Source organism: Chionomys nivalis, chromosome 26, assembly GCF_950005125.1.
Source record: "Chionomys nivalis chromosome 26, mChiNiv1.1, whole genome shotgun sequence".
Lineage (NCBI taxonomy): Eukaryota > Metazoa > Chordata > Mammalia > Rodentia > Cricetidae > Chionomys > Chionomys nivalis.
In genome coordinates this window covers 16,206,617-16,223,663 of record NC_080111.1, presented here as the reverse complement: position 1 = coordinate 16,223,663, position 17,047 = coordinate 16,206,617, and the positions used below count along the sequence as shown (strand labels likewise).

The window sequence follows — 17,047 nt, the reverse complement described above, 5'->3', positions numbered from 1 at the left end:
CAAGCAAGCAGTAGAACTTCAGCCACATCGTTCTGGCTTTAGAGTCAAAGATAGAAGAAAGGGATTATGGGATCTTCCGCAGAAGAAAAGGGATTACGGAATTTTCCAGTGTGACTAAGGAAACCTATTGAGGCCAGGCATGTGTCAAGGATGTCCCTGAATGGTACATTGCATTAAACTGTGAAGGTGAAGCCTTGGAGACCCCAAGATGTTGAATCTGCCAGAGTTGTGGGATACCTGCCAAGGAGAACCGCTAACATGGAATGGAACCAGCGCGAGAAAGAAGTGTGTCGGAGTCAACAAAGCTGAACAGAGTTGGAAATCTGAAGAGCACCTTGATATTAGAAATGGAGATGCAGAGTTTGGAGTTTGCCCAGATGGTTTTCAGTCTTGCATTGATCCAATATTTCCTCATTATTCTCTTTATTCTCTACTTTGGAATAGTAATGGATATCCTGCGCCATTTTATGTTGGAAAGTATGTGATCTGCTTTTTGATTTTAATTTTATAGAGGATTACAGTTAAGAAATTGCATGAATCTCATAAAAGACTTTGAACTTGAGACTTTTAAATAAGTTTGAGATTGTTACAGACTATGGGACTTTTGAAGTTGGACTGAATGCATTTTTATTTTTATTTTTTTTTTTTGCATTATGATACAGCAACAAGCCTATGTAGGCCTGAGAAAGGAATGTGATGATTTGAAAGAAAATGGTCCCCATAGGGAATGGCACTATAAGGAGGTATGGCTTTCTTGGAGGAAATGTGTCACTATTGGGGTGGACTTTTAGGTCTCATTTATGCTCAATGTGGCACAGGATTGCTTCTGCTCCCCGTGGATCAAGATGTAAAACTCTCAGCTCCTTCTCCAGCACCAAGTCTGCTTACACACCACCATGTCCTGCCATGATGATAATGGCCTAAATCTCTGAAATTGTAAGTCAGTCAGTCCCAACTAAATGTTTTCCTTTATAAGAGCTGCTTCATAAGATCATACCATACATGGTATGGTCATGATATCTATGCACAGCAACAGAAACCCTACATAAAGGTACATAGTAAAAGTAACTCAAAAATAACTGCAAAAAAATAGATAAAAATTAATTTTTCTTAAAATTAAGAGCACAGTAAGCAGGTAGAGTGGTAGGTAAAGGACGACCTGGAAAGAGTGAGGAAAGCATTTATGATCTCAAAATATGGCATTCCCAAAGAATTAATATTATTTTAAAATATTAATTTGTCAAACTGTCATTAAAATTATTGATGCACAGATCTAAAGTCTTTTCTATAAACCAATATGCCATGAACACCTTTTCTGAAAAATCAGGAAGCCTTTAATGCCCTCTATATAATTTGTGGCTGTCCTTAATGTCTCAGGTATGAGAAGCAAGTAAATTCTACTACTATGAAAATTAGCTCCATCTTTGTCACTAGCTATTAAATCTTGCGCAGAAACTCTGGTTAACGTAGATAATAACTTTGCTTTTCTTTCAAAGCAAGTTGGACAGCCAGGCAGAGTCCCAGAAACCAAAAGCTATTCAGGGGATTTTTTGCAAAGAGAAAGAAATAAGGAAGAAAAGTTCATTTCAAGCAAATACAATTTCTTCATTTACATGCCTTGCAATGAATACCTGTACCGACTATGAAAGAGAAGTAAGCTTTTCAGTGTGATACCACAGCAAGAAACACATCAACAGGTTCTTCCTTAAACTACAAAACCCCAACCCAGGGGAGTGTCAGGTGTGACAAACCTTGTTCACATTATCACAAAACATTTCTTAGAGAAGTTTTGCACTTAAGAAAAATGGCAGACCTCTTTAATTTCTACTGGAAAAAGTTGGATTAAACAAAAAGTTACTTTCATCAAACTAGATTTAATCCTTCCCTTTCACCAAATGAAAATAGCTACCCTCACAATTATAAAGCTTCCTTATCCTCAAGCACTAATTAGCCTCCAGGCTAATTATTATTCTGCCCCAGGAAACACATGTTCTTTCTAGGTCCAAGGAATAATATATTAGACAGGGAGTTAGTTAGCCAGCTAAGCCATGAAGCCAGCCCCAAGGAATAGTTTTACAACCTCTGATAAATTTTATACAAAAGCTAGTGAGGGGGACAAGAACTAAAAATCTGTCCAAGTTTTAATTTTTTTAAAAAAAAAAACACTGGTTAAAACTGTATAGCAAGAATAAATTGAAGTTAAATCTCTTCAGTGTGTATTTAGGGGGTAAGTGAATAGGTAGATGGGTAATGTTTGAATAGTATAAACTAATAATATACTTATCTTAATTTATCAATTTTACAGTTCTGTATCCTTTTAGGAAAAGGAGCTACATTCTGATGAGTAAGATATGGGAGGTTAACCTTCTCACTAAAAGAAATTTAGCATCTCCTAAGAAATCCCAAAAAGGATTTTATCAAAAAAAAAATGACTACTCTACCTTATACTAAGGAGATAAACTTTTACCCAGACAGTATAATACTACTGGACACAAGAGCAAATGAGTTGGACAACTGATAGGGTGAAACTTACGAAAGCAAGCCCTCAAGGGAACGGCCAGTTTTCATGAACGAGAAGACAAGGGGGAAAGCAGCTGTGCTGGTGCATATGTGTAACCCCACAAGTTTTCTTAACGCTGAAACTGGTCTACAAGAGCTAGTTCCAGGACAGGCTCCAAAACCACAGAGAAACCCTGTCTCGAAAACCCCAAAAAAAAAAAAAAAAAAAAAAAAAAAAAAAAAAAAAAAGAATCTACAAGTCTTTTACTAAAGTCAGTTATACTGACTTCACTACTTATACATGTACACAGAGAGCCTTTATTAAAGCAAAAGCCACAAGACAGAGACCAAAAAGTCTGCACAACTTAGTGTATTCATTAACATCAGCAATACAACACTCAAAACCAAACTGTTCTTGAAATCTCAAATGTGGGTGAGGACCCTTGTTTGCGTTGGCAGAGACAATGTAAAGTGCCTTCTTCTGAGGACAATTTAGTGTTCATCAGCAAAACCTTACAAATTTGCATAGTAATAATTTCACTTCTAAAACCAAGACTCAGGGCTGGAGAGATGGCTCAGCGGTTACGAGCGCTGACTGCTCTTCTCAAGGACCGGGGTTCAATTCTCAGCACCCATATGGCAGCTCACAACTGTCTGAAAATCCAGTTCCAGGGGATCTGACACCTTCACACCAATGCACATAAAATAAAGTTAAATTAACCATAAAAAATTTAAAAAAAAAATAAAACCAAGACTCAATAAACAAAGTGATTGAATATCCTCTTAAACAGATATAATTTAACACCACCTTTTAAAAAACCCTACATGGGAATGGAGAGACAGCTCAGTGATTGATTAATTAATTAAGGGCATTTTCTGCTCTTCTAGAGGACCCTTTTGTTCCCAGAACCACCATCAGACAGTTCACAACTGCCTATAAATTCAGCTCTGGGGGCTCCTACATCCTCTCTGGACCCTGCAGGTATCCACATTCACATGAGAGATACACAAACACAAAATTTTAAATATTTTTAAAATTTATTTTATTTTTAAATTGCATGAGTGTGTGTGTAAAATTACACTACAAAGACTAGGCTATTGAATATTCTTTAAGAACATAAGAAAAAACGCACAAGGATAGGAAGTAAACTACAATACTGTGTTTTGGTTTTGGCAATGGTGCAACCACTATGAAGTACATGTTTGTAAGCTCTATTTGACAGGAAAGCCTCAATATCTTAGAATATAGCTCTCAACAGTGGTCACCAGGGTCAGAACGCCTGAAATGCTACAATCTGGAAATCTAGCCTTGGAATGAATATAATTTAGCCTGGAGCTGGGGCTCATGTCATTAGTCCCAGAACTTGGGAGGCAGAGGCAGGTGACTCTGTAAGTTCGAGGCCAGTCTGGTCTACAGAACGATTCCAGGACAACTAGAGCTAACACAGAAGAACCGTATCTCAAAAAAAAAAAAAAAACCACACAACTTTAATTGTATGGCTTCTACCTGTTGATGTGATGCCAAGTGCCAATTAGAAAATCCCTCCCAGTGGGTCTGCACAGGTGGGTCAGTATGTTATGAAACAGAGAAAGGGGTTTCCTGTGATCTGCATCTGAGTATCAGATGCTCTCTCACTAGATAGATCTGACATAAGGACCCAAAAACTAGAAAAAAATAAAAGGGTGGAAGAACTAGCAAACCTTGGCTTGTATTTCCACACAGTCAGCAGTCCCTCGAGTGCTGTGGCTGTTATCTGTTCCCTTCTGTCATACATACCTCTCATCTTTTAAAGTACTATGTCCAGAAATGTAATTTTTAGGGCTGGAGGGATGGTTTAGCAGTTAGGAGCACTGGCTGCTTTTCAGGAGGACCCAGGTTCAATTAATTCCCAGCACCCATTTGACTGCTCACAACCATCTCTAAGTCCAGGACCAGGGGATTCTACATTCTCTTCTGACCTTTGTAGACTGCACACATACAGATAGACATGTAGGCAAAACACCTACATACATAAAGATAATAAAAACATGTTAAGAAAATGCCTTTTGAAACAGAAACGCAATTACTAGTTACATGCAGTACTTTTAAGCAGTGCCAAGGTCCACCCACTGCGGCATCATCCATGAAACAGTGTTCAGCGCTATATGCCCAAGAAATGAACCAAGCTACAAGCACAAGCACTCACCAATATTATCTGCTGTAGAAATATTGTACATCAATTATCTGTTGAAAATCTATGATTTTATGCTGTCTTTGGGGTGTGCAGATTTAAAAATCACAGAGTAAATGGTTCGTAGCAGCTGCTGATAAATGCTGCATAGACAGAAAATAAATCTAATCTATAAAAAATCGGTCATGATTTTTTTTCAGCTCCATGACATATAAAGGATTCTTCTGCATCAGGAATCTGAACTACAGTCATTAAAAGCAGTTATTTTTGTCACTGTCATTACAATAGTTGCTGAGCACAGTATGTTCAGAACCATTCCTGTTAAACTCATATAATTTACCAATTAAGAGAAGATTCACACTGGACACAGTGTCACAGCCTGTAATCCCAGCAATCAGAAGACTGAGACAAGATGATCTCAAGTTCCAGGACAATCTTGGTTACTTAGAAGGACCTCAGTCACAAAGACAAAAATGAACCAGCCAGCAAGGTGCCTCAGTAGGTGAAGTGCTTGCTGTACAAGCCTCACAACCTGTTTGATCTCAGAACATACAAAATGATGGGAGAAGAGAACAGACTGCACCAAGCGGTCTTCTGACCACTATATGTTCACCACGGCACATAAGTGCCACATACCCACAATATGCAGACATATGGATGCACAATATTTTCTGTTTGTTTTATTTTGCTTTTCAAGACAGGGTTTCTCTGTGTAACAGCCCTGGTTGTCCTGGAACTAGCTCTTGTAGACCAGCCTGGCCTCGAACTCACAGAGATCCGCCTGTCTCTGCCTCCCAAGTGCTAGGATTAAAGGTGTGAGCCCCCACCATCTGGCTAGATATACAAAGAGAAGCTTCCAAGATAAGAGGAAATTATTACTAGGACTTGGTAACAAATAATACTTAAGCACATACTCAGGATTCTGCTTTTTTTCTTTTTTTTTTTTTTACAAGCTTCTTACATTCAGAGAATCCTACACAAGTCTCACGTATGACACTTGCCAATTGAAATTCACTGTAAACAGAGGCTATGGCTCAGGTTCCAGTCTTTCATGTAGGAGCATCTGGACGAAACCCGGGACACTGTTTCCCCACCTCAGGTAGAAACAGAAAAATTCTAGCCGGGCGGTGGTGGCGCACGCCTTTAATCCCAGCACTCGGGAGGCAGAGGCAGGCGGATCTCTGGGAGTTCGAGACCAAGACCAGCCTGGTCTACAAGAGCTAGTTCTGGGACAGGCTACAAAACCACAGAGAAACCCTGTCTCGAAAAACAAAAACAAAACAAAACAAAAAAAACAGAAACAGAAAAATTCTTTTGAAAGAATAGGCTTTAGGATACACTAAATTTGTTATATTTCCTGTGCTTAACTACAACTAAATGTAACAGAAAGGCATGATACTTTAACTATTAGTACAGTGTGAAATATGTGACCAAAAAGCAACAAATGACATACAAAACACTGACACTAGGAGCAAATGTATGGTTTGATGTTGCTTTTTGTTGTTGCTGTAAAGAAACAAAAAGCATTCAGATTTAATTTCTATTTTACATTAAAATAAATGTAAAAATTGTAACTATAAACTACATGATACAAAAGAACTAAGAATTGAAATCTTGATAGCTTACATGAGTTAATTTGTTGTGACTATAATTTAACCTATGCCTGTGGCAAAGAACAGACTATTACCTGTATCAAAAGCCTACACACAAAGTTCTTTTCTAGACATAAAATCGTAAGATGAGTCTAAAAACATGGGTACTCAGCAGGCCAGACTCGTATTACCTTTATCCTAAGAACCATGGGAATACAGGTGAAGGGTTTTTACAGTGAATGGCCTTCCCAACAGATTGTGTTTTAAATGGTTTACATAGGCTATGATGTGAGCAACAATTCTAACATCAGACAAAATCAAAGATTAAATGGATAACAAACATAATAGTGTAGGAAGTAGAGCACATAGTTATCAACAAAAGGGCAGCTCGGATAAATGCTATTTTTAACCAAAAATTAAATGGCAAGACTGCAGTTTTATGCTAGCTCAAGAAATTTTCAAGAGCAAGTGCAATTTAAAACAGTTTATAAATTATGAAAATGCCACAAGACAGATTTATTTCCTCAGTTCCTAAAGTAAGCTCTTCCTTGCAGTTTATACGAAGGTTTCTAAGAGGATTTACCTGAGTAATTATTTTGCTATTGAAACTGAATCGAAAAACTAATGTTAACATGCATGGCCTCTAGACCTGTTAAAAGATGATAATCAGTCGGGCGGTGGTGGCAGGTGAATCTCTGTGAATTCAAGGCCAGCCTGGTCTACAAGAGCTAGTTCTGGGACAGGCACCAAAGCTACACAGAGAAACCCTGTCTTGAAAAACCAAAAAAGAAAAAGAACATGATAATCAGTGGGAATGGTTCCCTTATGACTCTAAGTTCTAATGTTCATCTCCTTTATAACATCTGTTCTAAAAAACAGTCCCTATCTGTTTATAAACCTAGACTCAACAGAAATGCATACACAGATTCATTTATCAAAAGACATGCATACAAATGCTCAAAGCAGCACTATACCTAAGCCCACAGCCACAAACAACACTCATCAACAGGTGAAATGGATAAAAGTAGACCCAAGCTATAAACTCTAAAGAGCAGTGACTACACACATGAAGCACATGGGCAGCACTGGGAGAGACAAAGGGAAGGCATTTGTCTTCTCTCATATCACTTTAGTTCTGGGGACTAAGCCAGGGAACCCAGTCAAGCTAAACATGTTTAAACATAAAACCACCAAAGTACACTTTCACCTATATCTTCCTTTTCACCTACTACTTCTGCTTATGAAGGTCTCCTACTACACTGTACTCAAGGATTCTAGAAGGGAGGATCATAACCCAGCCATCTTCCTACTTCTCAGATCTTTAAGACATTGAAGCACAAAATCCGGTGCATGTGCAGGAGATCTCTGCATCCTTAGTTCACAGGTCTCTCAGTGTTTTCAGGAGAAAGTCCTGTCTCCCTTCAAAAGTATCCTTTCAAGCTCTTCTCAGAGTTATCTGCCAAAACAAACGAAACTCACTGCTTTCAATCTATAACTCTGAGAGGAGACTCTCTCACTCGTGCTCCATAGCTTCTTCATTCAGAGACTTCCCACACAGCTCACAGTCAAAATGCAACCAGAAAGGGGCAGACCATACACTCTAGTTGAGTTTATGCCAAAAATCTCAAAGAATATTGTACTCCATCATATAAATGTGAAACATTTTCCAAGCATCCAATTTAGCTTCCTGTAACCAAGCATGGAGTTTTAAAATGTTTTAAAGGTTCCTATTTACACAATATTCAAAACAGAAACTAAATAGCCATATGCAAAAAAGAAATGAAAACATCGCTATCAATCCTTACCTCAATATTAAAACCCCAAATGGATCTGTAGAGCAAACATTAGGAGAATAATTTCTAGTTGAGCGTGGTGGCACAAGTCTTTAAACCCAGCATATGTGGACAGATCTATAAGTTTGAGGTCAGACTGGTCTACAAACTGGAGTTTCAGGACAACCTGGACTACACAGAAAAACACAGTCTCAAAACTGCCCCCCCTAAAAAAGGGGGTGGGGGTTGAGGAAGAAGAGGAGGGGAAAAAACATATAACTTCCAAAAAATACATCCGGCAGAAAATTTAAATGGGCCTAGGCTTGGCAAAGATTTCGTAATGTGTCATACACACACACACACAAAAATAAACTAAACTTAAAAAAAAAGTAACAACAAAAACCCTACGAACAAAACTTTAAAAATCCACAAAACTATATTTCTTATGATTTGCAAAATTCCAATATCTTCAATAAAAATACTAATAAATACTGAATATAAACAAAATAAGCATTTAGCCACCACTTGGACTCCTTCTACCATTCAGGAAAAAAAAATCCATCCTGTAAACGGGGACACTAAGAAAGCAGTGGCAGGGTGGGGCCTGGCAAAGGGAAGAGTAGGGCCACCAATGAATGCACAGCCTAGTGTGTGTGCCGGGAAGGGAAAGAGATGCTTTGGCAGTCTGTCCATCTGTACTGCTCAGACCTCACCAAGCAGGCTGGAGTAAATGAAGACCACCTTGTTCTGGGGCCACCGTTAACCATCAAATTCCTCCTTTCTCATTACTCTTCAAGGTTTCTTTTGCTCCAAAATAAGAAAGGAAATTAAAAGACACACAGGAACAAACACAAGTGGTGCACATAAAATGCTCTTACATGGGGCAGGGATATATTTATCATCCCTATTACTTCTCACCAATGCTGTTTATTCAGCACTGGTCAAATACAGGTTCCAGCATTACGTTTATGATTTTTTCCGTTACTTGTTTCTTCCTTCATTGAAAAGGCAGCAAGCAACTTATGGATTCAGTACTTGCTGACTATCTGTGAGGCTACAAGGACTCTATGACAATAAAAATGTCACAAATATAAGCACAAAAAGCTTGTCCTGAGAAAACACAAATCCTAATTAGAGCACTGAATTACTAGTCTTTAAGTGACTGTGGGACGTACACCTTCTCACTTATTCTGCACTCTTTCTTCCCCCCACCCCCCGTCCCTATTAAGAAGTTAGTAGTATCTGGTTCAATTCCCAGCACCAACAACCAACCAACAGGAGAAATACTATCTGGATTGTTTAGTGAGCAATTGCTACCCTTTTCCTAGCATGATTTTTATTCCTCCTCTTAACCATATGCTCTACCTCATGAACTCCAGGAGTGGTAAAGCCAGAACAAAGCAAAAGGGATGGGGGGAATGGGTGAAAACTTAACTGCTGCCATTAACGATTCTGTTTACTTTATTACACTAAACGGGAGTGGACAAAAGCGTAAACTGTGTCTAAGCACCAGTGCTACCCTGTTAACAAATCAGTATGTTCATTCATTCAACAAGCACTCAATTAAAAAAGGAAGCATTTGTGGTGGGATTATTCCTGGAACCTCCAGAAGGCAGTCTCTTGCAGCAGATGTCCCCTCTTAACTGGCCACAACACACACCAGTTGTTTTGTAATTTGTCATTCATTCAATAATATCAAATAATAATATCAAATATCAATAATAGTAAATGATTTTAATCTTTAGAAAGGTACATTAAAATTTTCTTCTGGGGGGTGAAGTGGTTAAAAAAACATGTTATTCCTTCTAAACACAACATGAAAAACTGTAACTATAGCTGAGTGCAGCTGAATTAGCTTTGGCTTGGGAGTGGCCTTCCTAAATGGAGCACATATACTCCATGTCTCCTCACCAAATTACGTCCTTATGAGTCTCCATCATTTCATCTGAGCTAAAAGCGTAACTTTAAAATTAATTTCAAGAACTACTGCAATCCATTCATACATTGCATTATCTAAACACATTTCATTTTGGACCAATTTCATTTTTCAATGAAGATGTCTTCTCAGAAGTCTACAAAATTAAGCTAAATTGTTTTTTTCTTTATCATACTTTTCCCATTTTAGAAAAGTATATGAACAAAATCAATGCAGTAAATACTAGTTTCAACAAGATGAGCATTTTCTAAATAGTGGACTGAAAGTATAAAGGGAAAGGGTTACTAACAACACCCCAGCACAAATCCCATACCTACCACACTCTGTTTCTACAAGAGCTCTCAGAAGATCCATGTGGGCACAGAGGTGAGTACAGGAATAATACCTTGTGGTGCACAGAGCTCAACAGTTTCTCCCTCTTTGGAAAAGAAACCAGAAGTCTCTGCCCCACCTACTGATAGGCATCTGGAATCTTGGCCCTATGAAAATCTCAAAAATCACTAACACTTAAGCTACTACACATAGAATCATTAATCATTTCTTTTCATCTTTAAAAAAGACAAAAATATACTTTTTAAAAAATAAAATATTTTTAAGATATAATAACTAATGAAGCCAGGCGGTGGTGGCTCACGCCTTTAATCCCAGCGCTAGGGAGTCAGAGGCAGGCAGATCTCTGTGAGTTCAAGGCCAGCCTGATCTACAAGAGCTAGTTCCAGGACAGGCTCTAAACCTACAGAGAAACCCTGTCTCAAAAAACCAAAATATATAATAACTAATGAACAATGAATTTAAACTGCGGTAAATATTATAAGATATTACATCCTGGGCAAAACACTGGTATTAGATAATGAACTTTTTACACTTGAGATTTATCTTTTACAAATTCCCTGAATTAGCAGTTTTCAACCTGGTGGGTCATGATACCTTGGGGGGGGGGGTCAAATGTCCCTTTCATTGCGTCAGCAGGGACTATCAGGAATCACAGATATTTAGATTACGATTCATAACAGTAGCAAAATTAGAGTTATAAAGTAGGAATGAAAATAACTTATGGCTGGGGGTCACTACCACATAAGGAAGCTTGAGAATCACTGCTCTAAAAAAATTAAAAGGTCAAATGATAAGGCTTTTAATTAAATGGAGAAAAAAGGACATTTTAATATACTTATATTAATTAAAAATTTTTGTGCTTACAAAATATTGTTTCTCACCACCTTAGCGAGACTATCACAACTGCCCAGTAGAACTCTATGCATCTACTAAAATCATAATCAACAAGGCAAGCTCCAGTAAACCATGCCAGAAAACATCCTCACAGCAGCTGGTTTCTAAGCTTTATAGTTATGACAACACATACTCTCTTTTCTTTCAAATAACCAAAAGAGCCTAAGTAAATAAAATCATGAAAATATTTTAGAGTGTTTTCCCAAATACAATGAGTTTTAGTCAGAACTCACTTGATTCTAACTTCTTTTTCAGAAATATTCATCCACTGTGATCATTTCGCAATTTATCAATAAAGGATTCATGCTACCGCAAAAGTCTGCAGGATTATTGCTGTCATCTCATTAAGTACACTCTAGCACAAAACTCTAAAGCGGTGCTTGGCCTGATCACTGCTTACACCCTACCTACCCTCTGCTGTTCCATCACCACCATTTTACTGGCAGAACATCCACAAGGCTGAAGAATGTTTTGCAGCTCAACAAACAGAATGATTGTGATCAGGTGGCTAGCCACAAACCAGAAGTTAGAAAGGTCAAAAATAAATAAATAAATGAAATAAACACAAACCTTCTTAGTTATTTTTTATTTTCAAACTCTACAGAAAGTAGCTACATCTCATTTGTAACCAAAGTTGCAAGCAGAAGCTTATTTACCTATTTCTAGTAAGTCAATATAATCTTGTCATCAGATCATGCCCTGAAACTCATACACATTTTGCCATGAAGGATCAGCTAGTTCTTGTTTTAACAATATTTTTCCTCTAGCATTTCCTTATCACCAAGTAATTTTCCATATTATTTTCCTAAATTTTCAATGTATGAACAAAGACAGCCCTGAAAATTACCCCTAGAAAAGATGAATCAACATGGCTTAAATACAATTAACAACATTAAGTACAAACTGATAAACAAAAGAAAAGGTAACTGTAAACTTTTTGTCTAAGAACCTCAATTCAAAACATTTTAGATACATATTTAATATACACAATTTTGATAAACAGAAGGGAGCACAGAATTTATTTATCAAAATAGGGAACTTTGATCTCATTTTTACAGTAAATAAAAGTATCTTCATTTTGCTTATAAGGGAAAATAGTACTTTTCATAAAATATCTGCTTACAGGTATAATCATATGAATGACAGATAAAATAATTGCTTTAAAAATACTTCTGAGTCATTTTGTCCTTACCTGCAGGCATGAACCATGACTGCATGCAGTGACTGTTCCATTGCCTAGCAGAGACTTGAAGAAACATCACATCTCTTTTAGAGAATGTGACTAATCTGTGGGTTTGCCATTCCTAAGCTATATACAAATGGCACTCCCTTTGTACATTAAAAAAATACTTATTACAAGAAAAAAAATCAACTATGTTTAAGCTAGATATTATGACTATCCTTGGAAATTCTATGTAGCAGCAACCTCAAAAAAATAGGAACAGAAATCCCATAATAGTTTCTTTAAAAAGCACAAGATTTTCTTGGTTAAATTTTTTCAGTTTTCAGCAGCTGTCACACACAAGCCAGCAGTCTGCTGTGTTATGGTGTGCATGCTGCAGCTGATTAAGCTGACTGTTTTTCTTTAAAAAAAAAAAAAAATCAATTACCCTTCGCAAAGCAGAACAGCTTGCCCAAACACATCTTCAATACAGCACAATGCCAGCATGCAGTACATTATATAGCAAACTTGACAAGGAAAAGAATATGTCCTATTTGTTTCTTAGCAATGCTACACCATTAATTGTTCATGCAAGAGATGTAGCTGTACCTTTCTGAAGAGGACGACTTCTCAGAGTTAACTGACATCAGCAGCTCAATCTTCTGCTTGATTTCTGGAAAAATCAGAAAATATTCACAACCAAGATTGCCTGCCCTCGCTTATAAGCCTTATATCAAGAGATTTTTCTTCTCTAATCCCTTTTGTTTAGAATGAGGCCACAAGATTCACAGTACTTCTGTTAGGACTCGGATTCAATGGTGCTATAAAGGGAAAACGCTCCAGAGGCATCAGGCCTTGCTAAACTATGCACATGACTGTTTATGAAAGCAGGAAGTACCATTTCTTTTAAGCAGAGGGGTGTCCTTTTTTTTCCCCAAAGCAGAAATACCCGAGCTCTATAAAAAGGCTTCAATTTGAACAAATTAGAATACAAACAAGAAACGCTAATATCTAAATTCAATATACTAAATAATTTAAGAAGCCTAAATTATAATGTTTCAGTCTGCAATGAACAGCTCTGCAACCCCTGCCTGCTTCTATTTGATTAGCCCTGAAAAATATGGCTCAGTGAATCATTTTTGTCACTTAAGAATGAAATATTAAACCAAAACCCCAACTCAATGATTAAAATATGCTTAATCTTTGTTACAATTTCCTGATTGTCTTTAATTAAAGATATATTTAATATCTAGTCCCTAATGCCTTCAAAAAGAGTCTTCTTTTTTTACACCTTAGCTCTCCCCTCCTCCTTCACAGTATACAAGTGAACAGCAACACCCAGGTACCGAGCAGAGATGATATTCTTGTCCTTTCAGGAAAGGACTGGCAATGCTGCCTACATCAGAAATTTAAGTACAAGTTCAATTTAACTGAGAAGATGGTTGCTAGAACCAAGTTAGTCAGAAAAAGGACTTAAAGGGAAGATGAAAAGAACAGAGCAAACGTAAAGACCCAGGAAAAATACACAATGCTTGACCAAACACACCGTCAAGTAGCCAAGGCTCACAATTTCAAGTGAGTAAAACATAGTATTATTACTTCATATAAAAAGCTGTTTTTCCTATTCCTGAGAAGTATTTTCAACTGTATTTTTTAAATTACAGGATACTTTTATTTTAAAAAAAGTTCACATAAAAATAAAACTGTCGGGATTCGGGTTTTAACTCAGTGGTGGAGACTGGCCTAACAAGTGCCAAGGACCTGTGCTGGGTCCTCAGTTCCGAAAACAACAATAAATAAATAAAACTATAAGGTCTCAGGAACTGTGTGTGTGTGTGTATGTGCGCGTGCGCATAAGCGTGCGGGTTTCCTTCAGGTAAAACAATGTTTTTAAATGCTGATTACGCTAATATAATTAAAATAATGAAAAACGTAAAGAAAAAAACTAGCTGCATAAATGCAATACAGTAGGAAAACTTTTTCCAAGTGTTAAGGGATTTCTCCAATTTAAGCCTATATTTTCATCCCATAGGCAATATAAAATTAACTAAACTGGCATAATAATAAAACATACCTTGAGAATTGTGACGTAGTTTACAGAGCCCAGGACAAGGGGCCACACTGAAATTGTTCAGTTAACACCCCCCATTTCAAAAGGAGAAATGGCTCTGCCTGGGACTTCTTCATTTTCAGTAACCATGGGACCTCAGCAAACTGCCTGCACTCTCTAAAGCCTCTCTCATCTATAAAACAGGGATAAATTTCAACTTGGTAGGCCACTATGGAGAATTATTAAATAATCCATGCAAAGTCCAGCAAATGTAGTGCTTGGCTTGTCCCTGCCTGCCACTAAGGCCTGCCTAGCGAAGCACAGCACTCTCTCACTCCTAGAGTTAATGAGGCGCAGGGCTGTCTTTCTTGACATTTCCATAGTTTTAAATTCACTTTCTTCTCCTTTTTATTATCAACTTTAACATGTTTTTGTTGTTGCAGTCAGTATGTTATTGTATGAAGAGGCTAACTGTACTCTACCTCAGGCTCCCTACATGTTTTGAACAGATATTTCATAGTGAAATATCTTGAACCACAGTCACTTTAACAATATTTTGTTGCAAAAAGTATTTTATTTTTGAACTTCTTATTTTAGTTTGTCTGTATAAAAAAATCTTCAAGGTAAAACTTAACTATTGTAACTGTGGGGATAAAAACCACTCTACCAACACAAGAAACAGTTTCCCATATCCCTTTCACCTTTCCACCAAATCATGAGATTTGTTTAGTTCCAGAAAAACAAAGTTTCATTGATGATTATAAACTCTGCATTAGTGTCATATCTTGTGAAGCCCTATGTGCCTTTCCACCTACATCATTACCTATTTATCCCTACTGAATCTGACCTACCATCACTGGGTCTGGTTAGCTATTAGGAATTTCCAAAACAACTGGGCAGTGGTGGCACACACATTTAATTCCAGAACTTGGGAGGCAGAGGCAGGTGGAGCTCTGAGTTCAAGGCCAACCTGGTCTACAGAGTGAGTTCCAGGACAGCCACGGCTACACAGAGAAACACTGTCTCAAAACAAGCAAACAAATTAACATTTAAAAATCCAATGTGTGTTTACAGTTACCTTTTAAGATATTATTCCCCACCCTATCTCCAACAATTTAAAAAATACTTTTTTTCACCACCACTCCTGAATTCTCATATATTTGCAACCTTGCGAATACCTATTACTTCAACCATTACTCTCCATTTGTATTTCTATAGCATCTTTTTAAGGCTCATCAACCTGGGATGACTCAATAGATAAGGCACCTGCTATTACTGAAGCTGACTACCTGAATTCAAACCTCAGGACCCATATACTGGAAGGAGAGAACCAATTCCTGGCAGTTGTTCTAACTTCCAAATATATACCATGGCCCACAGAGAATACCCTCAATGCAAAATGGAGACGTAAAAGAATAATTATAAAAATTAAAAAATAAAAGTCCGTCAACCTAATTGTTTTCCTTCAGGTTCCATCTGCATTACCTCTGTCATCTGTGTAACACACTGCTACACTCAGAATGCTCAATGGTATTACAGTTAGCTCCTTACATCTCCAAGCCTTTAATTCATCCTTTGGCATGGTCCCATGATCCTATTTCTACTCACAGCTTAAAAGTATGCTTCTTCAGGAGGATCTCTGTGAGTTTGAGGCCAGCCTAAATTCCAGGACAGTCTCCAAAGTTACAGAGAAATCCCATCTCAAAAAAAAAAAAAAAAACGGGAGGGAGGGAGGGAGGGGGAAAGAAAATATGCTTCTTTACCTCACAGAGAAAATAAGTTTTAGTTTCTGCATAAAATTATAGGAGGATATAAGTTGGGTCTACAGATATATATGATCAAGCATAGACATTGTTCTTTTTCCTTCTTTTTTTGGGGGGGGATTGGGTTCTGTTGTTGTTGTTTGGGGGGGTGTTTGTTTTTTTCTTTTTTTTTTTTTTTTTTTTGAGACAGGGTTCTTTGTATAGCCCTGGCTGTCCTGGAACTCACTCTGTATACAGACCAGGCTGGCCTAGAGCTCAGAGATCCTGCCTCTGCCTCCCCTGTGCTAGGATTAAAGGTGTGCGCCACCACTACCCCTCAGCTGTTTATTCTTAATGCTTTTACTTGTGTAATTCTCTGGAACTCTAAATCCATCACAGGATTATCACCTTCCACCTAACTCTCACATATTGGTGACACCTACAGAACCTTCCACATTCACTAACAAGTCTGTAGCCTAATTCTCAACAACTCTAAAGGCACTAATGATACTGTACATGATTTGCCAGTCTGGTGTATTTTGTGCAACCCAAATCCCCAATCTCCCCTCATACTTTCCATTAAATAGTCACTGAGTGTGTACAGTATCTAAAACTGAACTCATCAACTACTCGGCCTCATGTCTACTTTATTTCAGCCTTCAGTATGTCATCTACCACTAAACATGCCCTTTATAGTCTAACTGTGAACAGCACAATTGTTCTTCCAAGCCAATAATTTTTTGAGGACTCCCAGATGCATCCCATTGTCTTATTTGGGATATAACTGTCACATTCTCACTTTTATAGATGCTATCCTCTGGAAGTACTAAGCTCTATTTTCCATGTGGGAGCCCAAACATGCTATGCTTTCTCATACCACAACCACTACACAGTTT

At 37.6% G+C, this 17,047-nt stretch overlaps 1 protein-coding gene across 8 annotated transcripts in view; it reads right to left on the bottom strand.

Moving 5' to 3' along the window:
- Srpk2 (SRSF protein kinase 2) overlaps window positions 1-17,047 on the bottom strand; it is a 179,443-nt gene that overhangs the window by 98,886 nt on the left and 63,510 nt on the right. Inside the window, exon 3 of one of the 8 annotated variants that reach the window (XM_057758673.1) lies at window positions 12,969-13,032. The exons of 6 other annotated variants lie outside the window; for them this stretch is intronic. In XM_057758673.1, the coding sequence (XP_057614656.1) occupies window positions 12,969-13,006 (38 nt within the window). In that variant the 5' untranslated portion in view covers window positions 13,007-13,032. Of the gene's footprint in view, window positions 1-12,968; window positions 13,205-17,047 lie in introns of those variants that run through there. One more of the 8 variants, XM_057758672.1, reaches the window with a different exon arrangement.